Source organism: Pogoniulus pusillus, chromosome W, assembly GCF_015220805.1.
Source record: "Pogoniulus pusillus isolate bPogPus1 chromosome W, bPogPus1.pri, whole genome shotgun sequence".
Lineage (NCBI taxonomy): Eukaryota > Metazoa > Chordata > Aves > Piciformes > Lybiidae > Pogoniulus > Pogoniulus pusillus.
Genome location: NC_087308.1, coordinates 10,318,447 through 10,343,738, shown reverse-complemented (window position 1 = coordinate 10,343,738; position 25,292 = coordinate 10,318,447). Strand labels below are relative to the sequence as shown.

Sequence of the window (25,292 nt, the reverse complement as noted above, 5' to 3'; positions counted from 1 at the left end):
CCAGAATGTGACAAGCTGTCCTCAATCTGCCTCAGCTGATCAGTAAATTCACCAACAGTGAAAGACCTTCCATTATCGCTCCTTGCTAGAAACTTACTGGCCAAGATGTTAGCATAGGATGAAGGAGCAAGCTTAATCAGCTTCTTCATGAGACCTGTTCCCAAAGGAATATCATCAGGCTCATGAGTGCCATGATCTCCATAAAGCACTTCCTTCACAGCAAACTCCTTCAGAAGCTTGATTCCCTGCTCAACGGTGTTCCACTTCTTGGCAGCCCATGGCAAATCATCTCGGGAAGGATATCTCATAGCCACAGCCAACAGAAGGCGTGTCCACAAGCTAACCCTACCAAGAGGACTTGCTAGGTGTTTGTCCACTCCACTCTCCTTAGTGAGTGGTCCCAGCTGCTTGGCAGACTTGTCTCCTACCTGCAGGGCATTAGCACCAATGCCACGGCATCTCACTAGCCAGCTTAAGATTGGCTCTCCTGATTCCCTTGTGTATTCCTTCCTAACTTCCCTGACCTCTCTGAGTGGATCCTTTGAGCCTTGGATGTCATCTTCCTCCTCTTCTTCCTGTTGTTCTGGTGGTGCTGGGCCTAACAGAACCTTCCTCATAGCATTCCTAAACTCATTGGAACCATCCTCTCTCTTGGCAGCTAACCTCACAGCACTCCTCTCACTTGAGTATTGTTGTCTCAGCACATCTACAAGGTCTCGCAGACTAACTGCCTCCTCTTCCTCCTCTTGCTGCTGATCACCAGAGGTCCCCTGTCTTACATCCTCCTGTGAACCACTCTTTGTCTTAGCTTTTGCCTTAGCAGGTGCCAGAAGGGCCTGAGCAGCAACAGTCTTGGATGTGTCTGCTGGAGGATTTGAATCTTTAGGAGTCTGACTTGGAGGGTTTGAATCCTTAGGGGTCTGACCTGGAGCATTTGTATTACTGGGGGTCTGACCTGGAGCTTGTGAGTTCAAATCTGCCTTGCTTTTAACAGGAGGATTTTGGTTCTGGTCTGCTGGCTGGGGGTTCGAATTGGCTGAGCTGGTGTCATTAGGATTTGGACTGACTGGGCTAGCATTACCAGCACTAGTAGTATTATTAACATTAGTGGGATTATTTGCCTGTCCTCCTGGGATGCCTGCCAACCCTGAGGTGTTATCATTTTTGCTAGGGACATTCTGATTTTGGGTACCTGCCTGTGCTCCTGGGGCTCCTGCTAAACTCTGCCCGTTATCATTGTTTACGTTAGTGGCAGGAACACTGGCTGTGGTCCCAGCACTTGGAGAAGGAGGGGCAGAGGCTGGCAAGGGGGAAGCCGATAACTGTGTTCCCTTGTTTTGCTGTGAAAGAGACTGCTTCTGAGACACAGAATTTTTCCTAGCTCTTACAGAAGCTGGTTTTGAATTTTTCACCAGTAATGCCAAAATTAATATGAAATTTAAAACTACAAGAGCCAGTATAATGCCCAGCATCCCTGCCATGCTCTGTTTCGAGTAGAAATCCTTGCAGGGATTTGGCATTTCAGTTTGGGGCTGGATGACCCTCATGAGAGCAGTAGATAAAGCAGACTCTCGATTGATTGTAACATTATTGACAAAAACTCTTGTAATATCACTAGTAATATTCTCAGTGACACTAAAACCAGCATAACCAAGAATAAAATCACCCCAGTTCCAGAACATGTTTGAAAGCTTAACTTTAGCCTTCTTAAAAACTACATGAAGCAAGAAATAACCAATTTGATCTTTGATCCAGTTGTACACAAAAAACCAGAAAACAGGCCACACAGCAATCCCCACCAAGTACAATAGCTGCTTGATTAGCTTCATCTTAATTCCCAGAGCTAATTTTCCAATCACTCCAAAATCTCTAGCCTCACGTTGGGAAAGCCAATTAAAAATGTGATGGTTTGGGGGTTACCCCGCCCCCCCCACACTTTTGTATTTGCCCCAGCTAACTCAGACGGACCCTGGGAATATAGATGAAGCAATTTATTTACAGCTAGCAGAATTTACAAGCAGCTATTTACAATATATACAGTTATATACAATTATATACAGAAATATACAAAGGATAAACAATACAAAAGCACAACTCCCCTCCCAGAAACCTGAGTCCCCAGGAGGGGCTTTCAAACCACCCCAACACCTCCCCTTGCCCTCTCAACCTTACCCCAATCCTGAGAAAGGAATAAAGGTGCAGCCAAGAGGGTAAGAAGCAGGGTAAGGAAGCAGTGATGTTAGAAAAATGTGTCTCGGTCTAAGGCAAAAGCAAGAGTGAGAAACAAAATGGAGAAAGTTTACTTCTTCTTCCCAGAGTTCTCAGCGTAACTGTGAGTGAAGGAGACACCATGTTTTTCATTCCACTGCCTGTTATCAAGTTCTTTTACCAAAACATTCCAGCTTGCTTCTAAGTAGCACATATGCAATATACCTTGTGGACAACCAAATTAAGAGAGCTCTCACAAGCCCAATCAGTTGAAAATAGGACAAGAAATAATGGATATAAGCTAGAGCACAGGAAGTTCCACCTCAACAGGAGAAACTTCTTTATTATGAGGATGACAGAGCACTGGAGGAAGCTGGCCAGAGAGGTTGTGAAATCTCCTCTGGAGACTTTCAAAGCCAACCTGGATGTGTTCCTGTGTGGCCTGCCCTAAGTGATCCTACTTTGGCAGAGGGGGTTGGACCCAATGATCTCTGGAGGTCCCTTCCAACCCCTGACATTCTATAATTCACTTTCTCCAGTGTGGGAATCTCTCACAGGATGCAGAACACTAGAACAGGCTGCTCAGGGGGTTGTGGAGTCTCCCTCTTTGGAGATATTCAGAGCCCACCTGGATTCATTCCTGTGTGATCTGGTATAGGTGATCATGCTCTGGCAGGGGCATTGGACTAGATATCCCTTCCAATCCCTAACATAATGTGATTCTTTGAAATGAATGAGAAATTGCTTGGTGATCACTTGAAAATGCCATATGCAGACACATGCAAGCAGTAATCCTGTGTAACCAGACCTACTGTCTGTGCTGGAATTGATGTATAAAGAAAAGTTTGAAAGATAAAACATTGCAGATAGGATTTTGAAATCTTAAAAAGATACTAAAATTAGCAGCTGTATCTGAACACATGTAGTGTTTTAAACCTGGGGCTGTTTAGGTATAGTATTAGAATATGGTATAAAAATCCATGCCAAATGGTAAAATCTGAATTGTATTTTTTTATTTGTGTAAAGTTGATTGTGTTTGTTTTTTTTTCCCTCACTTTGTTGTTTCAGATCTGTCCAATATGTGCAGCATTACCTGGAGGGGATCCTAATCATGTCACAGATGACTTTGCAGCTCATCTTACACTGGAACACAGAGCTCCTAGAGATTTAATATCCTTCTTAAGTTGAGACCGATCCATATGATAGCTGTAGATAGTTGTTTTGATTTTGGTAGACAAGTGGCTACATCATTTTGCATATTTTTTAGGATTTGTTATAGGGGATCTGTATGTCTGATTTTTTTATATGTATGTATTTTTACATCTAATCAGACTGTGAATGGGCTTTAGGCGTAGCTTGACAGTGTGTATTTTTTTTTTTACTCTTGATAGCAAAACCTGTTAAAAATGATTTTGGCACCCAGCTGCTTCTTTCTGTATTGCAGTTTTTATTTGCCCTTCTTGTTTATTAGTTCTAATGCTATTTTGTGTATGGGAAAACAACAATCCAGATGCAATAGCATATTATAGATAATTACAAGACCAAAAGCAGTACATTTCACCAAAAGCAAATGCAATAGAGAATACTTTGAAATTGAGTGTTTTTAAGTGTTTGATCGGTTTTATCACTGTATTTCAATAGGGTAGTTTCAGCCTGTTATTTATTGACTTTTTAAAAGATATAACTAGGAAAGCTATCAGGAGAGTTCCTAGGGATTAGGGGTGTTTTTCATCATAGTGATATAACTATTCTCAACTGAAGAGCTCAAACTGTCAGATTTTTCATATTTTAAATACAGTTTTCTTTTGCATTATTTGATCTTGGGAGTAGTAATGTGCCTTTTTTTTTTTTTCTGTACAGACACCTAGAATTCACGCTTCTAGAGCTTTTCCTCTGCCTTCCACATCAGTGATGTCAGATAGCTTTTAATTGGGAAGTGGAGACTCTGAACAGCTCTTTAAATTCCAGTTTCTTTCTTAAACAATTTTCAACTGGTTTACTGTTTAAAGCGTTGCTTTACTCTTGGATATGTAAATGATTCTAGCTGGACTGTTTTCTGTATATGTTTACAGTGAGTTAAGAGTTCTAAATGCTGTTTTAACCCTAGTATAGTTGGATGTGAGACATCAATATACTCTTAACTAGTATTTAAATAATGTTGCTTATCTTAAAAACATTTGGAAAGGTGTAGTTAGTAAGCTGCTAAGATCCTTTTCTAAATGAGGCCAAGACTGGAATTTTTCAAAGGGTTTATGCTAAGGATGTTCTAGTTATCTCATTTCCCAAGTTTACTTTGAAGGAATCCCAGAATGGGGACATTTTTCTGTCAGATGTAGCTATGGAAAGTTTCCCAGAGTGCATGAGAGCAGTAGTCAATCAGTAAAATACTAGTGACAATGTTGTCACTTCCAGTATAAAGTATAAACAGATTCAAAAGGGGAACAAACCAATCTGTGCAAGACAGCTATGTTCTGTCCCAAGGGAGATTCCCTCCCCCCAAACCCTGCAAGTGAAATGTTTTATGCTTTATAGCATAATAGATTTGAAAGAGAATAAATTCTTCCTATATAGTAACTGGATATTCTTACTTGCCAAAAGAAGCCTGATAATTTTTCAGTCTTAAGTTTCTCAATTCAGCAATAGCACATGGAAATTAATTCTATACCATAATCGTGTGGGATTGCATTCTATACTATATCATTGTGGAATGAATACATTGGCCACCAGTCTGATACAACTAGTAGATTTTATACAAGTGATAAACATGCTGGGTTTGAGAATAAGAAAATTGGAGATGAGGTGAACTAAAGCTACTAATTTAGAAATGGGAGAAAATAAGATATGTCCAAGTACATTATTTCCTAGCTTAGTAGGACTAGCACTAGTGCTTCTTAAGATAAAAGGAAGCTTTAGTTAGACTTTCTTGGAGGAACTAATATGTTAACACTGTTCTGAGAAAGATAATCTTTAAATTATCTGTTGATAGTCTCTTTATTATATATGAAAAAGCTTATATTTCAAGTCACAGCTTTTATAGACATTTCCTAAAAAATGTTGAAAATAAAGTGAAAGGGCTTGTTTTTGTAATTGGAGCAAATTGAATTTGTGTGGAGAAAGAGAGGGAAGATGAAGCAAAGGGATATGAGAGGAGTGCTGAATTCTCCATTGACCTGTAATTCCTTGAAGACTGAAGTGGGTGAAATTCCTTGGATAGAAGTATAAAATGCAATAATTACTGTGTTCTCTTGGTAAGAATGGCAGTAAAAATTTGTAGATTATTTTCAATATTTAAATATCCTCCTTTCTCAATATTGATGCTAAATACTTATGTCTATTGAGTAATGTCTTCTGCTGAATATGAATCATTGGTTTAAATTACCCAGTAGAAAACTTTGATCCAGAAGTCAGAAAATACATCCTGAATTTTTTTAGACATGATAAAAAGTCTGGGAAAGATTAATTTAATGCAAGCAGTCTTGAATGCCTTGGATTCAGACCTGTAGGTCTGACTGGCAACATAGCTATGATTGCATTATGCTTATAAAGTCCAAATCATTGTTTTATGAACAAGGAAATAGTGTATTGCCTGATTATTCCACCTAGTAAATGTTCATACTGTTTAATACTTGATAGTGAAAGACTTTTCTTAACTGCTTGATTATGATGAATCTAGTGGTGTTCGGCATGTACGTAGAATGTTTCACCCAGGCCGTGGCTTGGGAGGCCCCCGTGCACGTAGATCAAACATGCATTTTACTAGCAGTTCCACTGGTGGGCTTTCATCTTCTCAGAGTTCTTATTCTCCAAGCAACAGAGAAACTATGGATCCTATAGCTGGTAAGAGCTGTAACCACTGATTTTACCTCAAAGTCCTTAAACAGACTTTGAAACAAAATCTAAGATGATAATAGTTGCCTTGTTTTGCTGTGTTTTGAAAAAAAAAGAAAATGCTTACCAGTGTTGGAATTGATGGATGTTTACTGATGAAAAATATCATTAATTGGATTGTGTACAGGGATTGAATCTGGATCTTCTGAAACGAAAAATACTGTGCTTCTAAATTTACAGATTTCTAGGCTCATTCCCATGACTGACCACAGGTGATATCAAAGAATGTTTAAAGTTGGAAGGGACCTTTCAAGATTATCTATTCCAACACTACATCCCTCTCCCCTCCGGCCCCCAAAGCAGGGCCACCTAGAGTAGGTTGCTCAGAACCGTGTCCAGTCAGGATTTTTAATATCTCCATGGATGGACTCAACAGTCTCTCTGATATTCCTCACAATAAAAAGTGTTTTTTTTGTGTTCTGATAGATTTAATTTGTTTTAATTTGTGCTCACTGCCTCTTGCCCTGTCAGTGGGCAGTATAGAGAAGAGCCTGGCTCCCTTTCTTTCATGTATTTCTTTCGTATATTTCTATACACTGATAAGATTCCATCCCCTTGAACCTTCTGTCTTCCAGGCTGAAGAATCCCAGGTCTCTTACCCTCTCCTCATATGTATGTATGTATTTTAAAAAATAATTGTTTTGAACCACCATTACCTACTTCAATGCATCTAGCTTTAATTTATCCATATGCATAGAGATGTTAGAGAGGAATCTTATTTTTTTTAGCACAAACCAAGTGCTGTACTTGAGTTCATCAAGATGAAATTAGTTCAATTAGTGTATTATTGATAGACATTTAAAATGTGCTCAGTTTACTTTCAGATTACAGCTGGGAGATCTTTTAATTATATTTTAAAATTCTCAAATAACTGTATTTTAATAAGCATTTTATAGAGAGCTGAGTGATAGCCCTGTCTTAAGGCTGTGCAAGGGGAAGGTAAGCCTGAATTCAGCCTTGAGCTGACTGACAGAAGAACTCACAAGATGGAGACTGGATGCTTGTCTCTGCTCAGGGCAGAAGGAGGAATGTCACTCAAAGCAATGTTAAAAGGACCTGCAGCAGCAGTGGTGTTCTCCTCTGTCCTCTCAGTCAGAGGAAGGGATTCAGAAAAGAGAAGACAAATTGAACAGGTGAATGCCTGACTGAGTGGCTGGTGCCATATTTGAGGTTTTGGCATCTAGGATCATGGATCTGCCTTTGAGAAGCTGGGTCCGTTGGGAGCTGATGAGATTGACCTGACCAAGTGGGGCAAGAGGGTCTTCACCAACAAGCTGTCCCAATTTATAAGGAAAGCTTTAAACTACATTTGGTGAAGGAACCAAATGGAGTTTTCATCACCAGACAGGAGACAGGGCCCACTGATGTATTAGGAACCAACAGGAAAATGCCTGTGGTGGTTTGGCCTGGGCTGGGGGCCAAATGCCCACCAAAGCTGCTCTATCATTTCCCTTCTTAGATGGACAGGGGAAAGAGACTATATATAACAAAAGGTCTGTGAGTCGAGGTGGAAGCAATTTAAAAGGATGCAAAGCAAAAGCAAAGGCTGCACACATCAGCAAATGATGTTCAATCACTCTTGGGAAGCAGGGCTTCAATACACGTAATGATTGCTCTGGAGGACAGATGCCATCAACGAATGCCCCCATACTTTCTTTTGCTTAGCTTTTATATCTGAGCTAATGTCATATAGCATGGAATACTCCTTTGGTCAGTTTGGGTCAACTGGGCTGGCTGTGTCCCCTCCCATGATCTTGCCTATTCCTCAGCATACTGTTGGGGGGAAATGTCTTGCTGCTTGGCTCAATATTATCTTGGCTCAACACCCAGCTATATCACTGAAAAACACAGCACTAGAAAGATGCTCTGGGGAGAATTAACTCCAGCTCAGTCAAACCAAATATAGACTCAAAGTAATTAGGGCATGTTCTTCTAAAAAGGTGACATGGCTAATAGCCCAGCTGAAGTGCCTCTATACTAATTCTTGCAGCAGGGGTAGCAAAGAGGAAGATCTAGAAACCACTGTGCAGCTAGAAAACTATGATCTAATAGCTGTGATGGTTTGGGTGTTACCCACCTCCCCACACTTTGTAAATTATCCAGACTAGACTCAGCCAGTTCTGGAAATTGAATGAAGCTTATATTTACAGCATAGCACAATATCCAAGCAGATATTTACAGTATATACAGTTATATACAGAAATATACAAGTTAAAAGGTAATACATAAACACAACACCCCTCCCAGAAACTTGAGTCCCCAGGAGGGGCTCCCAACCACCCTTCCACCTTCTCCCACCCCTCAACCTTACCCCAGATGTTGCCTTGTGCCCAAGGAGGAATGGAGGGTTGGCCAGGGGGGTTAGGAAGCAAGTGGATTAATCAGAGAGACAGTAGGTGAGGTTAGAGAGAAATGCAGCCCAGAGCCCAGGCAGTGCCTGAATGCCTTATCTATGTTTTTACTCTTGTTCTTATACATCTCAGCAAGCTTATGAGTGAAGTAGATATCATCATTGTTTCCCTTTCACAGCCTGTAATCTAGTTCTTCTCACCTAAACATTCTAGCTAGCTTCAAACTAGCGCAATAGTTATCACTGAAACTTGTACTGAAAAAAGGGCAGACTGCACAGAGCTGCCTTTGAAAGCCAAAGAATGGAGGCTGTGAGCTTATGAATAAAAATTAAGGGCTAAGACAACAAAGGAAACCTTGTGGCTGGTGTTTACTGTAGGACACCCAGTTAAGGGGAGCCTATTGACAAAGTGCTCTTACCTTGACTATGGGAAGCATCACACTCACAGGCTCTGATCCTGCTGGGGGATTTTAGTCACCCTGACATCTACTGAAAAAAATAGATTATTTTTTATTCTGAATTATAGCCCTACCAAAGGATAAACATGTTACCCGCCCCCCCCCCCCCCACTTAAGAAAATCACCCAGACTAGACTCAGCCTCTGGAAATTGAAGAATGAAGCTATATTTACAGCTTAGTACAATATACAAGCAGATATTTACAACATATACAACTATATATGGAAATATACAGAAATGTACAAGATAAAAAGTAATGCAGAAACACAACAGCCCTCCCAGAAACCTGAGTCCCCAGGAGGGGCTCCCAACCACCCTTCCACCTTCTTCCTACCTCTCTACCTTACCCCAGACTTTGCCTTATGTTCAAGGTGAGTATGGAGGGTCGGCTGGGGGGTTAGGAAGCAGGATTAGTCAGGCAGCCCGTTAGGTTAGAGAGAGAAGTGCAGCCCAAAAAGCCAGAGAGAGAACTCTGTTATCTATGTTTGTGTTCTTGTTCTTATACATCTCAGCAAGCTTATGAGTGAAGTAGACATCACTATTGTTTCCTTTTCACAGCCTATAATCTAATTCTTCTCACCGAAATATCCCAGCTAGACTCAAACTAGCACACTAGACCTGCTGCTTACCAACACAGATGAACTATTTGGAGAGGTCAGGATTGGTGGCATCCTGGGCTGCAGTGACCATGCCCTGATGGAATTCATAATCTTGAGGGATATGGACCAGGTAAAGAATAAAGTCAGGCCTCTGAATTTTAGGAAACAAAATGTTCAGTTGTTTAAGGAACTAGTGGATGTGACCTCCTGGGAAACTGCCCTCAGGGACCTACCCTGATAATTAAGACAGGGGAGCTGATGAAAACCAGTGTGAAGAAGGCTGAGGTGCTCAACAACTTTTTGCCTTTTTTTCAATGGTAATCTCTCTTCTCACATATCTCAATTCCCTGAACTTCAAGCCAGGGACTAGGGGAGTAAAGTCTCTCCCTCTGTAAGAGAAGATCAGGTTTGAGACCATCTGAGGAACCTGAACGTACACTAGTCCATGGAGCCTGACAAAATGCATCCCAGGGTCAGGAGGGAACTGTCTGATGTAGTTGTCAAGCTGCTCTCCGTGTTTGAAAAGCAATGGTAGTCATGTGAAGTCCCCAGTGACTGGACAAAGGGAAACATTACATCCATTTTTTAAAAGGGTAGAAAGGAGGGTCCTGAGAACTACTGACCTGTCATCCTCACCTCTGTGCCTGGTGACACCACCCTTCCACCTTCTCCCACCCCTCTCTACCTTACCCCAGACATTGCCTTGTGCCCAAGGAAGATTGGAGGTTCAGCCAGGGGGGTTAGGAAGCAGGTGGATTAATCAGAGAGATGGCAGGTTATGTTAGAGAGAAAAAAATTCAGCCCACAAAGCTCAGAGAGCATTGGTCTTATCTATATTTACACTCTTGTTCTTATACATCTCAGCAAGCCTACGAGTGAAGTAGACATCACCATTGTTTCTCTTTCACAGCCTGTAATCTAATTCTCCTCACCAAAACATTCTAGCTAGCTTCAAACTAGCACAGAAGATCATGGAACAAATCCTCCTGGAAGACATGTCAAACCATATGGAAGTCAGGGAGGTGATTAGAGACAGCTTCAGCAAGGGTACACTGCTAATCTAGTGGCCTTCTATGATGGAGTGATTGGCTCAGTGGACAAAAAAAGAGCTACAGATGTCATCTACCTGGACTTCTGTAAGGCCTTTGATACAGTCTCCCCCCCCAACATTCTTATTTCTAAATTGGAAAGATGGATGTGATGGATGAAGTGTTAGATGGATAAGTAATTGGCTGGATGGCTGCATCCAAAGAGTTACAGTCAATGGCTCAATGTCCAAGTGGAAAGCAGTAATGAGTAGTATGCCTCAAGGGTCCATACTGGGATCAGTACTGTTTAATATCTTTATCTATCACCAATGTAAACTGGGATCGAGTGCATTCTTAGCAAGTTTGCAGATGACACCAAACTGGTTGGAGCAGTTGATTTCCTAGAAGGAAGGGAATCTATCCAGAGGGACCTTGACAGGCTTGAAGAGTGGGACCATGAAGTTCAACAATGTCTTGTGTCCAGTACATGTCCAACTCTGGGATCACCTGTTGGAGCAGGTCCAGAGGAGGACTACAAAAATTATCAGAGGGCTGGAACACCTCTTCTATGAAGAAAGGTTGAGAGAGTTGGAGTTGTTCAGTCTCAAGGAGAGAAGGCTCTGGGAGATTCTGTTGTGACCTTTGAACATATAAAGAGGACTTGTAAGAAAGACAAAGATACTTTTTATCAGGGCCTGTAGTGACAGGACAAGAGGCAACAGTTTCAAACTGAAAGAAGGTGACTTTAGATTGGACATAAGGAAGAATTTTTTTTTACAATGAGGGTGGTGAGACATGAACAGGTTGCCCAGGTAAGTTTTGTATGCCTTCTCCTTTGAAGTGTTCAAGGCCAGGTAGGATGGGGCTTTGCGCAACCCAATCTAGTGAAAGGTTCCCTGCCCAAGGCAGGGGGGTTGGGCTAGATGATCTTTAAAGGTCTCTTCCAGCCCAACCCATTCTTTGATTTGTGTGTCATATTTTGACAAGGTTTAAGAGAATTTTCAAGAGTAAAAGGTCTCTTTTCTAACTTCCAGTAATCACACAGGCATTTTTTTTTAGAATCCACAGGTGTAATCTGTAAGTCGTTTTTTCAACTTTGTGACATTCAAGAATAGGTTCTCTATAAAGAGGCAAAAATAAAAATTGACTAAGAAGTTTATTTTAAAAAATATGATAATTTGTCCTAATGTAAAATCTTAAGATCTCAATCTTATACTCCTATACAGAAACTTCAGAACTTCCTGCATTTTTCTAAGTTCCTGCTATTATCTGCCTTTGCTTCAGATTCTGGAAGGGCATGTTTAAATTGAAGTTTCTTATTGTTAGAGTATTATTCCTTGAGACACAGTGAATCAGCTTATGAGTGTGTTGCTTTCGAAAGAGAAGCTGCAGCTTCACCCCTCACCCGCTCCCACCTCCTTTCCATAGGCATAGTTCCTTTGCCTCTGTTGTGCTTGCTTGTCTTCAGGATCTCTGTGAGCTGCTCATTGAAATGGCAGAAAAATAATAGAAAACATTAGTTTGCAATTGACCTTTTCAAGTTATCCATTTCCAACCCCTTTCTCAAAGGAGATCTATTTAGATCAGCTTGATCAGTTTGCTCAAGGCCTTGTTCAGCTGAGTTTTGAATGCCTCCAAGAACAGAGATCCTACAATATCTCTGGGTAATGTGTTCCAGCATTTAAAAACCTTCATGTTTTAAAAAGGAGGAATGGAGGGGATACCAAAAAACCCCAACCCTTTGGATGTAATTGGAATTTCCCATGTTTTGACTCTTATTGCTGTATGCCTCTGAGAAGAGTCTAATTTAAGTCCTCTCTGTATCTCCCAGTCAAGTAGATTCAGACAGCACTAAGATACCTTCTGAAGTATTCTTTCCTTTGTGTACTATGTTCCAGCCTCCTGATCAGCTTGGTGGCCCTCCACTGGACTTTCTCCATTGTGTCCATATGTCTGAGCACAGCACTCTGAATGTGGCTTTGCCAGTGCCAAGTAGAGGGAAAGAATCACTTCCCAAGACCTCCTGATGGCACTCCTACTACTAAAATACAAGCAAAAGAGGATGGAAAATTGTTCATCATCTTAATGCATTAAGATAGGTCATGGGATAAGGCAAAGTGCAAGGTCCTGCACCTAGGTCGGGGCAGACCTCAATATCAGTACAGGCTAGGGGATGGTGAAATTGTGAGCAGCCCTGCAGAAAAGGACTTGGAAGTTATGGTGGATGAGAAGCTGAACATGAGCAGACAGTGCACACTTGCAGCCCAGAAGGGAAATCACATCCTTGGCCGCACCAAAAGAAGTGTGGCCAGCAGATCCAGAGAGGTGATTCTGCCACTTTGCTCTGGCGAGGCCTCACCTGGAGTACTGTATCCAGTTCTGGAGCCCTCATTATAGGAAGAATATGGACCTGCCGGAGCAGATCCAGAGGAAGGCTACAAAGATGATCATAGAATCATAGAATGGTCTGGGATGGAAGGGACCTCTAGAGGTCATCTAGTCCACCCCCCCTGCAGTCAGCAGGGACATCCCCACTAGACCAGGTCACCTAGGGTCCAGTCAAGCCTCACCTTGAATGTCTTCAGGGAAGGGGATTCAACCACCTCCCAGGGCAACCTGTTCCAGTGCTCCACCACCCTCATAGTAAAGAACTTGTTCCTAACATCCAATCTAAATCTGCTTTTCTCAAGCTTGAATCCATTTCCCCTTGTCCTATCACTACAGGCCTTTGTAAACAGCTTTTCTCTGTCATTCTTGTAGGCCCTTCAGGTACTGGAAGACTGCTATTAGGTCCCCTCAGAGCCTCCTCATCTCGAGGACGAACAACCCCAGCTCCCTCAGCCTGTCTCCATAGCAGAGGTGCTCCAACCCTATGATTATTATTGTGGCCCTCCTCTGGACCTGCTCTGGCAGGTCCATGTTCTTCCTATAATGAGGGCTCCAGAACTGGATACAGTACTCCAGGTGAGGTCTCACCAGAGCAAAGTGGCAGAATCACCTCTCTGGATCTGCTGGCCACACTTCTTTTAATGCATCCCAGGATGTGATTTGCCTTCTGGGCTGCAAGAATGCACTGTCTGCTTATGTCCAGCTTCTCATCCACCAGCACTCCCAAGTCCCTTTCCATGAGGCTGCTCTCTAACACCTCATCCCCCAGCCTGTACTGATAGTGAGGATTGTTCCAGCCCAGGTGCAGGACCCTGCACTTGCTCTTGTTGAACTTCATGAGGTTCACCTGGGCCCACCTCTCCAGCCTATCCAGGTCCCTCTGGATGACCTCCCATCCCTCTGGTGTGTTGACACCACCACACAGTTTGGTGTCATCCACAAACTTCCTGATGATGCCCTCAATCCCACTGTCTATGTCATTGATAAAAATATTAAATAACACAGGTCCCAGTATGGACCCCTGAGGGACACCATTTGTCACTGCTCTCCATCTGGACTTTGAGCCACTGAGCACCACCCTCTGGATGTGACCATCCAGCCAATTCCTCATCCACTGAACAATCCACCCATCAAATCCACATATCTCCAATTTGGCAAGCAGGGTGTTGTGGGGGACTGCCAAAGGCCTTGCACAAGTCCAGCTAGATCACATCCATTATCTAATGACTTAACCACTTTATCATAGAAAGCCACTAGGTTAGTCAGGCAATACCTGCCCCTAGTAAAGCCATGCTGACTGTCATGAATCACTTCCCTGTCCACCATGTGCCTCGGCATGGCATCCGGGAGGATCTGTTCCATGATCTTTCCAGACACAGAGGTGAGGCCGACAGGTTGTTAGTTCCCAGGGTCCTCCTTTCTACCCTTTTGGGTATAATGTTTCCTTTCTTCCAGTCTCAAGCAACTTCACCTGACTGCCAGGACTTTTCAAATATCATGGAGAGTGGTTTGGCAACTGTGTCAGCAAGTTCCTTCAGGACTCTGGTATATATTTCATCAGGTCCCATGGACTTGTGGATCTTGGGGTTCCTCAATTAATCATGCACCCTGTCTTCACTTAGAGTAGGAGGGACTTTGTCACTCTGGTCTCCAACTTGTAGGCTGTGATGGTTTGGGTGTTCCCTGCCCCCCCCCCCCTACTTTAGAAATCACCCAGACTAGACTCAGCCAGCTCTGGGAATATAAATGAAGCTATTTATTTACAGCTAGCACAATATACAAGCAGATATTTACAGTATATACAATTATATACAGAAATATACAAGGTAAAAGGTGATACAGAAGCACAACTCCCCTCCCAGAAACCTGAATCCCCAGGAGGGGCTCTCAACCACCCCTGCACCTTCCCCCTGCCCCTCTCAACCTTACCCCAGTCCTAAAGAAGAATAGAGGTTCAGCCAAGAGGTTATGAAGCAAAGTGGGTTAGTCCAAATGGAAGGTGAGATGCAGTTCAGTCAGAAGCCCAAGGCAGAGTGCCACAAAAATGGCGAGAGTGTTATCTAATGTTTTTCTTTCTTCTTCAGCAAGACTCTGAGGGAAGTAGACATCACCATTGTTTTCCTTTCACAGCCTATGATCTAGTTCGTCTCACCAAAACATTCTAGCTTTCTTCAAACTAGCACATAGGCCAACCACATGAGAGCCATGAGGAGTGGGGTTGCCAGTGAAGACGGAGGCAAAAAAGTTGTTGAAAATCTCTGCCTTCTCCAAATCCACTGACACTAGTTCCCCACTTTTTCTTATCAGAGGGGATGCTTTCTTTAACCTTCCTTTTCTGGTTAATGTACCTGTAAAAGCCTTTATTGTTTTTCTTAGCATCCCTTGCCAAGTTCATTTCCAGCTGTGCCTTGGTCTTCCTGTCCTCATCCCTACACACCCAAGCAACATCTCTATACTCTTCCCAGGACACCAGTGCCTTTTTCCATTTCCTGTGTAGCCCCATCTTGCCCTTTAGTTGGATCATCAGGTCATGGCTCAGCCATGGTGGTCTCTTACCCTCATTGCCTGACTTGCATGTGGAGACTGAGATCTTTTGTGCTCTAAAAAGAGCATCCTTAAAGATCTGCCAGCTTTACTCTGCTCCCTTGTCCCTGAAGCCTGCTTCCCATGGGTTCCTATTAACTAATTCCTTGAAAAGCCAAAAGTTTGCTTTCTTAAAATTTACAGTCCGAAATGTGGTTCTCATTGACTTCATCTGCCTTAGGACAGTGAACTGCACTAGGGCATGATCACTGAAGCCCAGGATGTCTTCAACTTTGACATCCCTGATGGTTTTGCTTGCATTTGTGACCAACAGGTCTAACAATGCTTCCCCTCGTGTAGGGCTGTTAATTTCTTGTCTTAGGAAGTTATCGTCTAGACACTCTAGGAGCCTCCTGGATTGCCTGCAGTCAGCTGTGCTACTTTTCCAACAGATGTCAGGGTGGTTAAAATCCCCTAGAAGGATGAGAGCCTTTGATTGCACTGCCTCCTCAAGCTGGAGCAAGAAGACTTCATCAATAGTCTCTGCTTGATCTGGTGGCCTGTAGTAGACAACAAGGTTCCCCTTGTTGTCCTGGTCCCTAATTCCTACCCATAAGCTTTCAACCTGCTCATGGCTATTCTTCAGCAAAGGTACTTAACACTACACTCTAACCATTTCTTTACATAGAGGGCAACACCTCCACCCCTTCTTCCTCTCCTGTCCCTTCTGAACAGCTTGTAGCCATCAATAGCCACGCTCCAGTCATAGGATTCATCCCACCATGTTTCTGTGATTGCCACTATGTCGTAGTTTTCCTGTAGCAGGATGGCTTCCAACTCCTCCTGTTTGTTGATCAGAGGACTGGAGCACCTCTCCTTTGAAGACAGGCTGAAATAATTTGGGCTGTTCAGCCTGAATAAGAGAAGGCTCTGGGGACACCTCATAGCTACATTACAATATCTGAAGGGGTCCCACAGGAAGGCTAGGTAAGGACTGTTTAGAAGGGCTTGTAGCAACAGGATGAGGGGCAATGGTTTTAAACTGGAGCAGAGTAGATTTAGGTTAGACATAAGAAAGAAGTTCTTTACAATGAGAGTGGTAAAATACTGGAACAGATTGCTCAGGGATGTGGTTGAAGTCCTGTCCCTGGAGACATTAAAGATCAGACTTGATGTGGCCCTGGCTAGCCTGATGTAGTTCAAGGGGTCTCTGCTCACTGCAGGGGGGGGTTCGACAAGATAACCTTTGAAGGTCCCTTTCAACCCAATGCAATCTGGGAATCTATGAGTCGGTCTGTAAAGCACTGGAGTTGGTGCAAGAAAGAAGGATGTTTGTGTGTCCTAGAGTGCATGACTTCCTCTTAGCATTATAAGTGGGTGTTAGTTCAGCTGACTCAAATGTGAAGTGTGGATGCCTTGGTTTGTTTCAATCTCACAAGGCCTTCCCATTTAGACACATATATAATAAAATGGTATTCCTTTGAGGTTTTGTTTTTTTTTTCTGGGATTTTTTGTTTGGTTGGTTTTGAGTTGTTTTTTTTTGTTTGTTTGATTTTGAGTTGGGGTTTTTTTGTTTGTTTTGTTTTTGTGGAAGCAATGTTTTTTTGCATTTAGAGAATGTAGTGTAGCTTGGCCAAGATGTCTGTGTCATGCCAAACCTGTGTCTCAAATTCACATCTTCAGTCAGGGTTCTGTTATGCTATACTCAAAAGTGATCTTACCTGGCAGTGTTATAAGTCTTCTTTTGTATTGGGTAATAATTAGTACATATTACCAAAGGTTAGAACTTGTGCATGTAACAGACCTGCAAACATTATTTATTTTTCTCATTGTGATGGTTATCAGTAATTAGTAAAATTAAATATTATTGATAGTTAATCTTGATATGATTATCTGTGCTGATTAAAAGTGACTTGGACATTTACTATTAGCTTTCCAAGTGTCCCTGATGCAAAGAGCTGCTGCACTGAGCTTTACTTCCCTAAATAAAAGCTTAACTTCAGAGGATTATATCTAGAAAGTAAGGTGAAATAACAGTAACACTATAATAACAACTTGCAGCTTTAAGGAGGGTTGACTAGATAGGGGAAAATTATCTACTGCTTCTGCCCTCCTTGCATCAAACACAGCAAAGCAGTGCTAATTTTGTGTGGAATATAATCAAACTCTCACAAAAAAGCCCTGCTGTGGTCAAATATTTTTCATATAAAACAACATTTGCAAAACCTTTCTGAACTCAGTATTTTCTAAAATTGACTGAAATGATACTGTAATGTTTGTCTTTTCTGCAGCACAGCTTCTCTTTGGGATATGCATGGAAGGTGCATGGGGGGTTATAAACCCACCAACTGAAGTCATAATTGAAGTGGTTCACAGAATCACAGAATGTCGGGGGCTGGAAAGGACCTCGAAAGATCATCTAGTCCAACTCCTGCCAGAGCAGGATCACCTATACCAGATCACACAAGAGAAATGCTGGTGGTTAAACTGCCATTAAAGAGAAACAAAGTTTGAAATTCACCTGATTTGCACTGACTTGCCCTGTCACAGAGCCACAGCTTCTGCATCCTTGAAGAGGAGTTATAGCCTTTCTGAAGCTGCCAAGTAGTACAGGTGGACAGGCAGAGACAGAAGTGGCAGTGGCTGACTGTGGGCAGGATTCCTATCACCCTGAGGAACTGAATTCAGTATATAGCCTTGCTGAAGGGAAGTATGCTCTCTGCATACTGAGTGCTTGCTCTGTTTTTCTGAAGAGCTTCTGACTCAACAGGTAGCAGGGCATGAAATCAAGCTATTTGAGGTTGTTTGTGCTGCAGACACCATCAGCAGGTATTCTGTTTCAGGATTCATCTTGGTGGCAGGATCTGAATATTTACCATTGCTAGTGCAAAAGGCTCTTGGTCTCTTTCTCTCAGAGATAGAAAGCCTACAGAGGCTTAACCAAGAAGAGTTGAGAGCAGAAGACAGGACATTTTCTCATCAGCACAGCCACATCCTGCTCTCAGTTTGACTTGGACAGTCTTCTCTTGGGTGAAAAATATTGAAGAAGTTCTTTAGTCAATAACTATTTTGACTTGAACATAAAATGTTAGAGAATTGTTGCACGGGATATTGCTTATGGTATTCCCCATAGACTGACTCCTATTGGTTTAAAAAGCTTTAAGCTTTGACTCTTATTTATGACCAGTTCTTTAGATGATTCTCAACCTTCCTTACCTTATGGGCTTTGAGACATGGGTAATAATTCATGAAGTTTTACAAATCAATACAATTTGTTCATTAATTTCATCGATGACTGATTTTAGAAAGCAAATTAATCGATATACTGGTATTCAGGAAATATTTATGCTGTTGTGTGATATGTATTTAAACAGATTTCACTGTAGAAACTTCTCTCTTTTCTGGCAGAGCTTTTATCTCAGTTATCAGGTGTGAGACGTTCTGCAGGGCAGCTCAATTCTTCTGGCCCTTCTGCTTCTCAGTTACAGCAGCTGCAAATGCAACTGCAGTTGGAACGACAGCATGCACAGGCAGCAAGACAACAACTGGAGACTGCACGCAATGCAACTAGACGCACGAACACAAGCAGCATTCCTACCACTCTCACACAATCTATAGCAGCAACCAATACATCTAACACAGAAAACAATCAGCAGACTATACAGAACTCCCAGTTTCTTCTTATGAGGTAACTTATTCTGTGATTTTAGCTCTTCTGCCATTTCTGTTTTCCATGGTCCTGTTATGGACATAGAGTTCAATGAAACTACTGCAGATCCTTAATGAGGCATGTAGCTGAGATACTATACTTCTGTTTGCATTTGTAACATCTCATTTTTAGTCCTGCTGTGTGTTTGTTCCTAGGCAATGAATAAATACTAATTGCCATTTCTCAGCTTGAAGTGAAACATAAGGAATATTACTTTGGTAAACCGTGCTTGTTTACTCTACTGCTTCTGATAAAACAACATCCTTTACAGTAATATGTTTCAAACTTTTATTCTGATAACATGGAGGGACAGAACTTAAAAGGCAGTTTTATTTAATAGGAAATTAATCTTTAATGAAGGCTGAAAGTTGAATTGAGATTTATATAGAAAGTATTTTGGATTTCAAAAGCAAATAAGGAATGTGCTATTAATAAGCAGAATACACATCTGTTTCAGAAAGTATAGTTAGATCCTAGAGTTCTATAGAATAGTTCAGTTGAAAGGGACCTACAATGATCATCTAGTCCATCCTCTTATAAAAGAGTTGACCACTCCAATTACAGGTCTTTTAGGAGATTTAGAATATTGTTTTTTTCTGGATACAAGGCAGGGTGGGAGATGGGTGTGTCTTTCCATTACATGTTGAGAAAGAGCACAGGCATTTAAACAGTTTATGTGACTAAAAATCTGGATTGGGACAAGTTATTGCTGCCATGATGATTTTTATCAAAACTCGTGATAATACCTGAATGCACAACTTTTTAAAAATAATAACTTTAATGAAAGTATATGCAAATGCCAGTCACTGATCTTGTGAGCTACAATAGAACTGGAGTGAGCAATTTCCTTGCTTCTATTACTTGATGGTGCATGCACTAAGTGAATGATGTCCTGTGCTTTGGGAATCTCTGGGCATGATTTGTGTAGTAATGTATTTTGTGTCATGTTTGCATTTACAGGCTGTCCTGTAAGGGGTGGCTAGATAATTTTAACATCTCTTAAAACAAAAGCCTGCTGTAGGGAAAGAAACTTAAGAAATAGTGATTTTTTTTTTCTTCGACCTCAAAATCTACTTCATTGAAGCATCTACAAACAAGTTTGTGAAATGTCCATATTCTTGCATCAGGAGTGCCAGATCTGTACATATCAAAAGAAGTGCAGCAGTGCCTAGGTTGTTTCTCAAAGGAATGGCTTTCAGATGTTATTCGGCATTCATCAGTTCAGCTGTTTAGGCAATTAATGAAAACCCACTTTCTTGATGATACTACTAAGCCTCTTCTCTCTTTCTGTGATGCTATGCAGGTTGAGTGATCCTAAGATGTCAGAAGCAGAGCGTCAGTCAAAGGAAAGCGAACAGGCAGATCACAGCTTGTTTGTTCAAGAGCTTCTATTGTCCACTTTAATGCAGGAAGAAAGCTCCTCCTCAGATGAGGATGAACAAGGAGAGATTGCTGATTTTGGTGCTATGGGTTGTGTAGATATTATGCCTCTAGATGTTGCTTTAGAAAACCTAAATTTAAAAGAGAATAATAAAGGAAATGAGTCTCCTCTTTGATGGCATCCCACTTTGCAGGCAATGTCCTCTGTGCTCTATTTGCCAATGAAAGTGGACAACAACTATCTTGGGTTTGTTTTGGTGATTGTAACTTCAGGTCTGTCACTCTTGTTACATTGTGTACATTCAAAGGAAGAGAGCAAAGATATATGATAATCATTTCCACTTAACCAATTTTTGCTATTAGCAGGTAAATATAGGTTGCAGTGCAGAGAAAAAAAGCTCTGTGTCCTGTAGCTTCATGTGTAAAAAGCTCTCCTAATACTCCACATTCAAAATGAAAATTAAAAAAATGAAAAATCTCTAATGAAGCTGCTGTGTGTATTTATGAATATTAATGAATAAAAGTTGCTTGGATGGTTTACCTTAACTACTGCATGATTTTTTTTTCATTATGCATGAATTTTAGCAATCTTGTAATTTAAAAAAAAAGTAAGTACAGGGAGTAAAACTATAAAACCCCAAAGTTTTCCCATTGTTCAGAGGTAATGTAACAAAAAAGCCAGATTAATGCTCACTAGCAATTTGTCGCCATGAATTAGCTTGTGAGTAACGCATGACCAATGACTTTTTTTTAATGTGCTCTCCCTGAGTATTAATGCAAACTCTGAAGTGGGCTATATTTTTGCTTCCAGAGTGTGACCTTTGCTTATATCGTGGCCACTGTATTGCTCTATTAGATGTCATATACATATGGAATTGAATTTTGTATTCATCTGTAGGAGACAAAACCCAAAGGCCACCGCTGGAATCTACCACAAAGGGCTTCTGTGTGTTCTAAAGCCAAATTTAATTCACCTTTCTTTAAAGTTTTCCTTTTTGTGTTAAATAAACTTTATTTAGATGTAAATGATTCATATATTCACTGTTGGGAGTGAGAACAGGGTAACCGGGATTCTATTGTCTTAGTTCTAAGTCTTCCACAATTCTTATAATTTTGAATTATTTGTATATTTGATTCATAGTTTGCAGAGACTCCTTAGTATCAGGAGAGCTTGAGGATTTGACTTCCCAGATATCTCCATATGTTACAACTGATTTCTTAATGCTAACTTCCTATCAACCTTTATTTATTGGAGACTTAGTTTATATTTCTGACATTAAAAATAAAGCCTTTTTGAGTCATGCTACCTATTTGCCTTGACTGTAAATCTTATGTTTTTGTTTTTTTTTCATATGGATTATTATAATAACCCCAAAGCATGGGACAGCATGGCTTTAGCTATTTGGAATGTAAAGTTAGCTTATAAAGATATAAAACCAAACAACATCTGAAAATTAGACTTGAAAACCTGATGTTCCTAAGAGAACTGTGATATGTATGCTAATCTAAGATAACAGCAACAAAAGAAGCTAACCTGTAGGTTATATTTTGGGTTCTATTCTCATTTTCTCAGTTCTCAAATTCTGATTGTTCCCAATTAGGACTGTATTAGTGTTGTTTTTCTTTGAGTCTCTGCAACAGAAAATGTTTTAAGGGAATTTTTGACACTTCTGGTTATCTTAGGAGTTACCCTCAATTAAGATTCACTTTTAATTGATTGCTGAGAATGTTAAAGAAAAAATTAAATTCAAACTGCAGCCATCCTGGACACATTTTTTTTCACATTACAAAAAGATTCAGTTCATTAAAGTATTTTAAGGGTTATTGTTCCATTGATTATTTGTCGATGGTGTATTATCCAGATAGCTGTAGAAGAAATTCTGGTATTAAACTATCCTTCACAATTGTATGCAAAGGCATTTTGTGGCAAAACCCTAGGTGATTTACATAAACACTTTTTAAAGTGTGTATTCTGTGCAGTAGTGCATGTAGTAGTGATTAAGCATGCTTCATAGGTACATGCATTGAATTTATACACGTCAAGGGTTAAGGCTGGATCAGCCTCTAGCTGAATGATAGCTGCTCTGTTAATGCCTCTCCTTTCACAAAGGGGAAGAGAAAGTGAATAAGGGAGAGATTTATGGATTGGAAAAGAGTAGAACAGCTTTAATAAAAATACTAAAAATACAATTAAATATATACAAAACTATTATGGAACCAAACATGTCCCTGATGGCAATTACATCACCCCTGATGCAGTGGGCAGGCATGAGGGAAGTCCCAGACTGGACTCAACAGCAGATGGAAACCTGATTAAGGAGCTGGATTCTGGAACAGAAATCAGAAACACACAGATCGGGATCTAAGGCAGGAGGACAGAAAGAGTCCTCAAACACTGGCCATTGAAGAAGAGCTTGACCCTCCTAATTCCTCAACTTTATAATGAATATGAAATATATGGAATGGAATCCCTTGTTGGTCAGTTTAGGGTCACCTGTCCTGCCCACTCCTCCTTGCAGGCCTTTTATTCTGCACCTCCAATGTGGTACACAAGATGTAAAAGTGACCTTGGTCTCTAGGAGCAAGTCTAAGCAAGAGGTTTTTTACACACTGATCCTTAGTAGTAACTATAGATGCCAAGCATTATCACACCTAGAAGACAGTGCCTGCAAAAATATGCTGTTAACTTCAGAAAGCATAGTTATGTAGGAGAGACTGAGCTGAAAAGTAAAATCACTAAACAGAATTAATTCTGTTCTAGCTCAAACCAGGACACTAGAAAAGACTTGTTTAAAAACAGTATCTTAATGAATAGTAATTTTTATTTAAAAATCTATGTATAGCTTGTGTAGTGAGGATGTTTCTTTTGCAGGGTTTGCAAACTCCATTCTGCTTTTACATAAAACACTTGGAAAGCCTGCAAACTCTTACTGTCCATGTTTGTTATTAGACCAAGTATCTGCTGTCTTACACTTTAAATTTAGATACTGAATTAACTTCTCTAAGAATCACAAGTGTTGTAGATTTTGTTAGTTTAAAAATAATGTCAAACAGTGACAGAGTGTTGTTCTAGCTCTCTACTGCAGGGAAGTATTCTTCATTGAAAGAATGCTTCCCAGAATTATATTTTTGTTATTCAGCCAGTCACCAAGAGCAGCTGCTTTGGAACTGGTCCAGACAGCAGTGGAGAGAGAGATCTCAGTGTACAAGTGGTTTCCTGCAGTTTTCCTTTGGTAGGGAAACGCCAAGGGAGCAGAGATATCCATCAGAAATCATCAGCTCTTGTGAGATATGATGACTAGATGTGGGCATTGCCAGTGTAACAGTGCATTGATTTAAGCTGGATCATATATCCTGCACCATTCCAAGCAATGCTTGCTGCCTGACAGGACAGAAGAGGAGGGGGGGTGGTGGGATTCGTTAGACTCATGGTATGTTATATAGTTTTTAAAGTTTGCTCTTCTGGGGTTGAGTGTTCTGTTTTTTCTGATTTCGATTTTGTGTGGGGCTTGGTGCATTGTCCTTGTGGTACAGGTACCTGTACAATTTATTAGGGGGGGGAGTTGTTTGTTTTTTTCTGTAATCTCTTTTGTGTAATCAGATATCCCAACAATAGAGTAGTAAATTGTCATTTATCTCAACTAAAACTCTGCCTCCTGGGCCCTTTGTTTATCACCCTGTCAGTGGGAGAGAGGAAAATGAGAGGGGGCAGAGGTAGAGAAAACCAGATTATATTAACCCCTTACATTCCTTTTTGGCATCCCTGACAGGGGGCTAAAAGTGCCAAGTTGAGATAACAAGAGAATTCAATTCTGTTACAGTTAATTTGTTTGCAAATAATATGTTTCTCTTCGTGTTAAGGTGTTCGCTTTCCTGGCTATGTTTTCTGGTGGCACTACATAAGCTCTAATGGATTTTTTGTACTTGCATTCCTATGTTAACATCTGTGATGTTTGTATTTGTCACTCTGGTGAAATGGCTTAAGGCTATCACACTTATTGTGTTTTTTAATGGCATGTCTGATATGGCATAAGTGGATTATTTCAGCGGTTGTTTAGTTAGGCCAAGTTTTGCATGTGCTGTCATCATTTACAGTAATTTCACTCAACTGATGAATGGAACAGAAGAGGGGCATGTTGTGGAGGAGTTTGTCTGGGGTTTAGGGGAATGAAATATGAGGCCGAATTTTAAAGAGTTTAAAAGATTTAATATTATATACACTAGGAATTCCCCTTCCCCAAACTTATTTGCAACTACCCCACACAAGTTCTTTATATGCGGTTGGGAGATTATATTACAGAATGTCTATGTATAACAAATTGGAAATTTAGCAAAGGTTTGAAAGAATTTAGGAAGAGAGTCTGTGGCTTGAAAGTGCCACTGGTAGGCTTTTGAGAGATTATTCTGGTTTAGATTGAGTTTCTCAGTTACTCACTTGCCGGAGTCAGTTTTGAAGGTCTCAAATATCATGGATTGGAACAATTCAGGGGTTATTAGGGCGCGCTGTCTGAGCTTCCGCGGGTGTCACGGAAGGTAGTTTGGGAGGTCATGGGGAAAATACGTGGAGACTCACTTGTGGATTTCAAGTGATTTATTGCTCAAACACGGAGATCCCCCTCCCGAACTAAATTCCCCACGTGAGTTCTTTTAGGATTGAAGTTGTAGAATAACATTTCAGAAAATAGCAGATAACGGAGAGTCTGTAATTTCTTTAGAGTTCTTTTGAGTCTTTAAAGTTACTCAGTCTTTAGGTAAAGAGTT

At 40.9% G+C, this 25,292-nt stretch overlaps 1 protein-coding gene across 1 annotated transcript in view; it reads left to right on the top strand.

Annotated features, from left to right (window-relative positions):
- The window catches only part of LOC135192836 (E3 ubiquitin-protein ligase KCMF1-like), a 269,542-nt gene extending 248,465 nt beyond the window's left edge, over window positions 1–21,077 (top strand). Inside the window, exons 4-7 of the mRNA XM_064176212.1 lie at window positions 3,277–3,378; window positions 5,868–6,045; window positions 18,851–19,130; window positions 20,455–21,077. Coding sequence (XP_064032282.1) covers window positions 3,277–3,378; window positions 5,868–6,045; window positions 18,851–19,130; window positions 20,455–20,707 — 813 coding nt within the window. The 3' untranslated portion in view covers window positions 20,708–21,077. The remainder of the gene's footprint in view (window positions 1–3,276; window positions 3,379–5,867; window positions 6,046–18,850; window positions 19,131–20,454) is intronic.
- The last annotated feature ends 4,215 nt before the right edge of the window (window positions 21,078–25,292 follow it).